Source organism: Limulus polyphemus, unplaced genomic scaffold (assembly GCF_000517525.1).
Source record: "Limulus polyphemus unplaced genomic scaffold, Limulus_polyphemus-2.1.2 Scaffold1253, whole genome shotgun sequence".
In the NCBI taxonomy this organism is placed as follows: domain Eukaryota; kingdom Metazoa; phylum Arthropoda; class Merostomata; order Xiphosura; family Limulidae; genus Limulus; species Limulus polyphemus.
In genome coordinates this window covers 72045-82045 of record NW_013666863.1, presented here as the reverse complement: position 1 = coordinate 82045, position 10001 = coordinate 72045, and the positions used below count along the sequence as shown (strand labels likewise).

At 32.1% G+C, this 10001-nt stretch overlaps 1 protein-coding gene across 6 annotated transcripts in view; it reads left to right on the top strand.

The window, feature by feature from the left end:
• The window catches only part of LOC106462791 (EH domain-binding protein 1-like), a 143550-nt gene that overhangs the window by 100339 nt on the left and 33210 nt on the right, over positions 1-10001 (top strand). For all 6 annotated transcript variants that reach the window (XM_022390136.1, XM_013922753.2, XM_022390133.1 and 3 more), the window contains 5 exons: positions 800-921; positions 1204-1333; positions 1776-1813; positions 2550-2667; positions 3371-3470. In XM_022390136.1, the coding sequence (XP_022245844.1) occupies positions 800-921; positions 1204-1333; positions 1776-1813; positions 2550-2667; positions 3371-3470 (508 nt within the window). The remainder of the gene's footprint in view (positions 1-799; positions 922-1203; positions 1334-1775; positions 1814-2549; positions 2668-3370; positions 3471-10001) is intronic.

Genomic DNA, 10001 nt, shown 5'->3' with positions numbered 1-10001 from the left:
TTCCATATTATTATTCATCCAGCTTAACAAAACCTACATTTAGTAACCCCATATTAATCATCATCCATCTCAACAAAACCTACAACTAGTGACTCCATGGTCCTCATCATCCAACTTAACAGAACCTACAATTAGTATATCTATATTACTCATCATCCAGCTTAATTAAACCTACAGCTAGTAACTTCATATTACTCGTCATCCAGCTTAACAAAACCTACACCTAGTAACTCCATATTACTCATCATCCAGCTTAACAGAACCTACAACTAGTAACTTTATATTACTCATCATCCTTCTTAACAGAACCTACAACTAGTAACTCTTTATTACTCATCATCCAACTTAACAGAACCTACAATTAGTATATCCATACTACTTATCATCCAGCTTAACAAAAACTACAACTGGTAACTCCATATTACTCATAGTCCAGTTTAACAAAACCTACAGCTATTAACTCCATATTACTCATCATCCAGCTTAACAAACCTACAGCTAGTTACTCCATATTATTCATCATCCAGCTTAACAGAACCTAGAACTATATTTTAGTCATTTTCCACAATCTACAACCACTAAATATATATCCATATTAACATTTTCTTTAATTTGAAGAAGAGAAATTTTAAAAGATTAATGTTTTAATACAATAAGCCATTAGTGTCTTATTTATTTTTTGTCTACATTTATATATATATATATATATCATATTCAGAGAACATTTGAGATGAATTATACTTAAAGAAACAAATAGTGCTCTTAAAGCAAAATAATGTAATTCTTCATTTATAATTAGGCGAAGAGGAGATATCCCTAACAAGTACCCCAAAAGTTGATGTACCTATGAAAAAAGGTCAAGAAAAAACAATCATCACAGGGATGATTGTTAACCTTTCAAAGAGTGAAAGTGATAATGAGGTAAGATTAACAGTTGTATATTAACTTACCAAATGGTGAAAACCAACAAAGTATAAGTTGATCAAGTATTTTCAATTATCCTTCAAACAATGAAAGTCATGAAAAGGTAAAGCTAACAAGTAATGGAGTTTGAGATAAGTTGCGTATTTTCAATTTTCAGTTTGATATTGTAATTTTGCATGTGAAGATCACAATCATGTAGTGATAAAAACAGCATTCATAAACAGATCAAGATGTTCATATGAATGTTGTACAGAAATAATTATGATAAAAAATTTACAGATAAATGGAAACCCTCCAGATGTTAACCAAAGACAAGAAAAGACTGTAATAACATCAGTTAGTCAAGTAGAACATAAAGAAACTTCTCCTGTAGTGATTTCTTTGGCAAAACGACTCTCGCCTGATAAAGGTAACTAGTTGAATTGAATACTCTTGATGAAACAGAGTATAAATTCATACAAACATGTACTGATATTTAGATATCTTAGTTACAAAATGTATAATTTCTTTAAAACAAGATTAAAATTTGTATGAACTGATGTATACCTATTGCATGATTAGAATGACAAGTACATCATAAAACATATTGGTTATATATGTAACATATGAAAACTCTGTTGTTGTTGAAGTACATCGTAAAACATATTGGTTATATATGTAACATATGAAAACTCTGGTGTTGTTGAAGTGCATCATAAAACATATTGGTTATATATGTAACATATGAAAACTCTGGTGTTGTTGATATTTATAACACTCAATTTTTGTCTTGCATTAGTTGTGATATAAAGCATTTCATATTAAACTCTTCCTTAAACATACAAAAATTGTATTTTATACTTATTTTTCAGAAACCTTTTTTTCTTCCGACCTTTCTCTAGATTCAGAGGTAAGTACAGAGGTCTGTGTGCAAGCATAATACTTGTTTATTCAAATGAGACCCAAAGAACTCAAGTTTTGGGTCTCATTTGGAAACCATTACAACTTTTGTATGTAATCCTGTGTTGTAACTTCTTAATCAGAACTTGTTTATTCAGATATTAGTACATACTGTGACAGTACATACAAGTAGTGTTTAGAAACTATATCTGGAGGAGAGCTAACAAGGCAGATTTGTGCACATATAGAGTGAATGATATATCCACACACCCATAGCTAGATATTTGCAGACAGATGGGTAACTAAACATATTAAAACGGGTATGACCAGACACATACAAATAAACAGAAAAAGAAAAATTTATGAATAAATAATGATAAAAGTGTCAGCAGGTTGTGTTTAGTAACAGTTTAAGTTCCTGCACTACTTGTGAAGCAGACTCTTGATCTATTAAAAACCATACTTAGTTTTGTTCTATAGATTTATGTATTACAAAGCAGGTTAATCCTGTCAATCTTTATTGTATTTGGTACTAAATTTTGCACCTTTTACATTTTTATTACTCAATATTTATTAATTATTTGGATTTGACATTTAACTTGTGAAGAAGTTCAGCTCCTGTTCAGTATTTGTCATAAGTGTGTGATTATTAACAGTAACATTGGGAAGCTGATGCCCCTACTACTAGGTTGACATTGGCTAAAATACATCTTCAAAGTTTAAGAATATTATATTTTTTTAAAAAGGTTTCAGAGAAAAGCTCTTATGTTACAAATGAATTAGAAGCTTTAGAGAGAGAACAAGAACAGATAGATAAGGAGGCTGCTGAACTAGAGAACAAATTAAGAAAAGTCATGGAATATGGTAAGTAATAATTCTCTGTGATGTGTTACTGGAATTTTGGATTTATTAAGATAATTATGTAGAATTTTGTTCTTGTTGTTGTATGTTTTTACCCCTGTGTGTGTGTGTGTATGTTTGTCAGCAAGATTTCTCGAAAATGGCTGAATGGATTTGGACAAAATTTGGTAGACATTCGAACTATGACCCAACTTAGAAGTGATTAGTTTTGGAGGATCATGATCTCAGCAAGGTCACAAAAATCCAAAAAATCGCTATCTGTTAACATGGGAAACAATTTTTCACTGTTTTTGCTCAGTAACTGTCAAAGATGATAGGATTTTGATGAAACTTGGTAGACATGTGTAGAATATTATTTCTCATTGTCCTGCCAAAAATGGTCCATGTCCATTGATAACAACAGATGTATGGACAGATTTTTGTATTTTTTGAGAGATGAATATGATCAATGCTGCATGGCAGAGGTATGCTCTCTACTGAGTGCCCGTCTAGTTATTCAAGTTTTCAAGACCAAAATAGATATACTTAATGTAATTATTGTAGTGCCTAGAGTCAAATAATCCTTTTTTTTTATTTATAAACATGCAGAGTATCATTTCTGAGAAGTATATGTCAAAATTTAAATAGATTTATCATTTTATGTAAAATTATAAAATGACATATTTATAGTTACTGTTGTCAGAGCTCAAGTGACCTTATGTTGCAGGCACCAATAAAGAAAGGGAAGAACAACTAATGCAGCAGTGGTTCATCCTGGTTAACAAGAGGAATGCTTTGATAAGAAGACAGATGCAACTGAACATATTGTAAGTTTGACAGAATTATATAAGGCTTTCCAGGGCACATTCAGATTCAGAACCCAGTCAATACCATAAAGCTCACAATGGTAACCTGACATTGTTAAGGTACATAAACAAAGCGCTGTGGAAGTATTAATTCTCTTTCAGAATGAGGAGACTATATATATATATATATATATATACTTTAGCAGCTTGTGAACAAGAATCTATTTCTCAGTGCCTGTAGTTCTGTAGGAAGTTTTTCGTAGATACCAGATCAATGAGGAGTTGAGGAAAGCAGTAGAAGACATTGCTTGGAATAACTTCTGTTACCTGTCTTCAAATATGTTTGCTGAAAGCAGAGTTTTGTTAATAGAGTGGAGAGATCTCAAGGAGAACTCTGTGTTGGTATGGGGGAGATCTCTATTTGGCTAAGAAATGAGCTGACTGAAAGATGACTTCAGGAACTGTGAGTGAGGAGGAGAGCTGTGTTGTTACATCAAAACATTTGCTGTGTCTTTGTTAGAAGTATATCTAGTAGGTTGATTGGTCTGATTTTTTAAGTCTAAGATTGGATATGAAAGGCTGCTGATTTTTAAGCTTGTTTCTCTGTATATCAACATTAATGTGGAATGACTCTGATTTTTTGTGGTCTATGTTCATATGTTGTACAGTTTTAAAAACATATTCAGTAATGGTAGTGTTATGTGTTTTCATGATTCTTGTGTTGATTTTATGTTCTTTGAACTACCAGAATTTGTTGTGCTCTATGTTGATATTGTGACCAGCTTTTAAAGTATTTGTAGCATTGGTAGTGTTTTATATTTTCATGAGTCTTGTATTGTTCTTATGTTTTTGAATCTAGCCACACTGTGCCTGTCAGTCTCTTCTATGTGTGTTTAAGGATGAATTTCAGAGTTCTGTGTAATTTGTATGTTGAACATTTTGGCTGTACAATTTAATTTCTCAATCAGGTTTGGAATGTAGTGAAAGTGAATAGTGGTGAATATTCCGTTGCTGTTGGTGGCTGTGCCCACACATACAGTACTCTGTGAGATCCATGTCTTTACCCTGTTAACACAGTTCTTCATTCAAAAAACAGACATGAATATTAGTAATGGAAGAAGTCACCCAAAAAATAGTCTCCTACTTCTTCTCTCAACACTGTTGTCCTGAAATATGCTAAACGTTTCTTACAGAGCTAGCTGCAGATCTTGTGAAAGAGATCCAAGTGTTCAAGAAGCTGTAGTCCATGTATATATTCTTTTCCTTGTCATCAACAAAGTGCTTAAATGTCTATGAAAAACTCTCGCAAGATGTTTCAGTCACTTAAAAATGGATAAAATGCCCATCAATAGAATATATTTCTGACAAAACCAAAATTTTTTTTGTAATTTAAATACAAAGTTGTCCTCTTTGTCATGTTGTTTTAAGATTTAAGAAAACAACACATATAAAAATAATTAAAAATAATTGGTATTTAAAAAATGAGCCAATTGATTTATCATTAATAAACACTAATTTTAGATCTCTGCTTCACATTTTTTACCAAAATATGCATACATATTTTATTTTTGTTCTGAGCTATATTTTCAATGTTTTAATTTAAATGTTAGCTAGAGGATACATAAGGTTAAGATCTAGTAAATTTGCCTAAGATATTTATTGATACATTAGTACAAATACAATTAAGCAGTTACGATGGTTCAGTGTGAGATATTCATTTGATTAGTGAATGAGAATTCAGAGAAGTTAGTGAATGATCACATATAATAATAATAATGTCTATTATTAAGAAATTTTATTGAAAGTTGAAATATTATTTGTGAACTTAGGTCTACAACTGTGTACCAGTAAAAGTAGCCTATAACAAACATTAAGGAAGAAATAAACTAATTTATTATTGTTGTGTGAACTGGACTTAGTATTATTTAAAAGTAGTCTATAACAAACATTAAGTATTATTTTTACTAAAATAAGTTAAAAGAATTTAACCAACGATAGAACATATTACAACACTGATGTCAGAAGGGGAATTATTTTGGTGAAAATAAAATAGAACATTAAGTAAACTTCAACTTTTGAGAAGACCTCATAAGGTGATATTGAAGATGTATTGGAGTTAATGAAACATTTAATAGAAAATCATGAAAAAAGAGATAGAAAATTAGAAGAATGAGACAAGACATTAAAAGAAGATAAAAAAGAAAGTGATAAATAATTAGAAGAACAGGCAAAACAGAAACTTAAAAGAAGATCAAGAAGAACGAGATAGAAAATTCAAACAAGACCAAAAAGAAAGAGATAGAAAATTAGAAGATGACCAAGATGGGAATTTAAGAGAGGAGTTAAAAGTAAGAGATATAGTATTTAAAGAAAACTTGAAAACAAATATAAATCTGATTGAAGACTAGATCCACAAAGCTATTGGAGATGTACAAAAAGATTAGGAAAACAAGATTAAAGAAGTACAAAGTACAGTCAGTGAAGTGCAGAAAGGCTGTAATTATAAAATGTAAGAAATACAGAAAGATTGTAACAGCAAAATCAGTGAGGTAGAAAAAAACGTCAATGACAGAATAATGCATTTAGCAAAAGAGTTGGTAAATGTAAAAATAAAACCACCAACACCTTTTTTCTGCATCCACCTACAAAATCCAACCTAAATCACCATTTACCATTGAATATAGAATATGAGAACCTATTTAATCTATACCTGTTACTGGCATTGCTGTGCCATTTGTTACTGCAGGACCTTCCTGGACTATTCCAGCCACCTCATGACCAAATCTTCCAGAATTTACTTGGCCAAGTTAACAACATCACCCAATTGAGAAACCAATGGACTATGATGGAAAGGCACCATTGAAAGCATATCAGGCTCAATTCAAAATATGACTTCCAAAGTGAACAAATAGAATACTGAGCAACAATCTATTCATCTTGCTGCCCATTTAAAATAACCAGCTTTAACAACATTTATTGCTCTTCTATCTGAAACCCATAACTATCAAGCATTGATACATGCTTTATCCAACAGGTTTGGAGTGATACACCAGAAAGAAGTATCCAGAGCAAAGTTATGGAAAGGGGTACTGAGAAACAAAAAAGGACTCTTTAGCTGAACTTGATACTCCATGTGAAATAATGGATTCAAAGAGAATATGAGAATTAGGTTGAAACAAAGTAGGTGTACAACTGTAAAGAAAGCTGCCCAGTTGATAGTGGAACTGAATCCATAAAAGTTTCAGAAAAACAAGTAAAGGCACCATCTAGAAATTACAAGATTATGAGATCCAGTAGTATTGAATCATCAGCTTTCTCTAACATAGCCTAGAAGAACTAAAACAATTAATTATATAGTTAGTTACACAGAATGAAGGAAATAGACCACAAGACAGTAGGTACTTCATGTGAGCCTAAAAGGAAGTATTGCCAGAAGCTGCAGGCAAAATCTTCTATGGAATAAGAACTGTTTTCTTAAAAAATATTAGAAAAGGGGAACTGTTACAGATGTGGGAAACAGTGCTTGTATTCTGTTAAGTTAATCTGATGATTACCAAAAAAATTCTGTTAAAAATGAAAACTTTGTTTGTGAACTTAGGTACACAACTGAGTACAAGTAAAAGTAGCCTGTAACGAACATTAAGAAATATATAAGCTAATTTGTTATTGTTAAGTAAACTGACTTGACCTTATTTCTACCAATAAAAAAAAAAAAAACTGACAAATGATATTACAGCAATTTGGATGTTGCTACCATTAGAACATTACATAGCAACTGTAAATATAGCACATCAAACAAACAACAGATATTAATATAACTGTAAAATTAGTACCTTTCCATATTATTATTCATCCAGCTTAACAAAACCTACATTTAGTAACCCCATATTAATCATCATCCATCTCAACAAAACCTACAACTAGTGACTCCATGGTCCTCATCATCCAACTTAACAGAACCTACAATTATATATCTATATTACTCATCATCCAGCTTAATTAAACCTACAGCTAGTAACTCCATATTATTTATCATCCAGCTTAACCGAACCTACAACTAGCAACTCCATGTTACTCATCATCCAGCTTAACAACACCTACAGCTCGTAACTCCATATTATTCATCATCCAGCTTAACAAAACCTACAGCTAATAACTCTGTATTACTCGTCATCCAGCTTAACAAAACTTACAACTAGTAACTCCATATTACTCATCATCTAGCTTAACAGAACCTACAACTAGTAACTCCATATTACTCATCATCCTGCTTAACAGAACCTACAACTAGTAACTCTTTATTACTCATCATCCAACTTAACAGAACCTACAATTAGTATATCCATACTACTCATCATCCAGTTTAACAAAACCTACAACTAATAGTAACTCCATATTACTCTTAGTCCAGTTTAACAAAACCTACAGCTAGCAACTCCATATTATTATTCATCCAGTTTAACAAAATCTACAGCTGGTAACTCCATATTATTATTCATCCAGCTTAACTAAACCTACAACTAGTAATTGTATTACTCATTATCCAGCTTAACAGAACCTACAACTAGTGATTCCATGGTCCTCATCATCCAACTTGACAGAATCTACAATTGGTATATCCATATTATTATTCATCCAGCTTAATTAAACCTACATCTAGTAACTCCATATTACTCATCATCCAGCTTAACAGAACCTACAACTATTAACTCAATATTACTCATCATCCATCATAATTAACAGAATCAACAATTAGTATATCCATATTATTGTTCAACCAGCTTGACACAACCTACAACTAGTAACTCCGTATTACTCATCATCCAGCTTAGCAAAACCTACAGCTAGCAACTCCATATTACTCATCATCCAGCTTTACAAAACCTACAGCTAGTAGCTCCATATTATTATTCATCCACCTTAACAAAACCTACAACTAGTAACGCCATATCACTCATCATCCAGCTTAACAAAACCTACAGCTAGTTACTCCATATTACTCATCATCCAGCTTAGCAAAACCTACAGCTAGTAACTCCATATTATTATTCATCCAGTTTAACAAAATCTACAGCTGGTAACTCCATATTATTATTGACCCAGCTTTGCAAAACCTACAAATAGTAGCTCTGTATTACTCATCATCCAGCTTAACAGAACCTACAGCTAGTCACTCCGCATTACTCATGATCCAGCTTAACAGTACCTACAGCTAGTAACTCCGTATTACTCATCATCCAGCTTAACAAAACCTACAGCTAGTCACTCCGCATTACTCATGATCCAGCTTAACAGTACCTACAGCTAGTAACTCGATATTATTCATCCAGTTTAACAAAATCTACAGCTGGTAACTCCATATTATTATTCACCCAGCTTAACAAAACCTACAAATAGTAACTCTGTATTACTCATCATCCAGCTTAACAGAACCTACAGCTAGTAACTCCTTATTACTCATCATCCAGCTTAACAGAACCTACAGCTAGTAACTCCATATTACTCATTATCCAGCTTAACAAAACCTACAGCTAGTAACTCCATATTTTTATTCATCCAGTTTAACAAAATCTACAGCTAGTAACTCCATATTATTATTCATCTAGTTTAACAAAATCTGCAGCTGGTTACTACATATTATTACTCATCCAGCTTTACAGAACGTACAACTAGTAGCTCCATATTACTCATCATCCAGCTTAACAAAGCCTACATCTAGTAACTCCATATTATTATTCATCCACCTTAAAAAAACCTACAACTAGTAACGCCATATTGCTCATCATCCAGTTTAACAAAACCTACAGCTAGTAATTCCATATTACTCATCATCCAGCTTAACAGAACCTACAATTAGTGACTCCATTGTCCTCATCATCCAATTTGTCAGAACCTACAATTAGTATATTCATATTATTATTCACCCAGCTTAACAAAACCTACAACTAGTAACTCCATATTACTCATCATCTAGTTTAACAAAACCTACAGCTAGTAACTCCATATCACTCATCATTCAGCTTAACAAAACCTAGAGCTAGTAACTCCATCTTACTCATCATCCAGCTTAACAAAACCTACAACTAGTAATTCTATATTACTCATCATCCAGTTTAACAAAACCTATAGCTAGTAACTCCATATTACTCATCATCTGGCTTAACAGAACCTACAACTAGTAACTCCATATTACTCATCATCCAGATTTACAAAACATACAGCTAGTAACTCCATATTACTCATCATCCAGTTTAACAAAACCTACAGCTAGTAACTCCATATTACTCATCATCCAGTTTAACAAAACCTACAGCTAGTAACTCCATATTATTATTCCATCCAGCTTAACAGAACCTACAAATAGTAACTCCATATTATTCATCATCTAGTTTAACAAAACCTATAGCTAGTAACTCCATATTACTCATCATCTGGCTTAACAGAACCTACAACTAGTAACTCCATATTACTCATCATCCAGATTAACAAAACATACAGCTAGTAACTCCATATTACTCATCATCCAGTTTAACAAAACCTACAGCTAGTAAC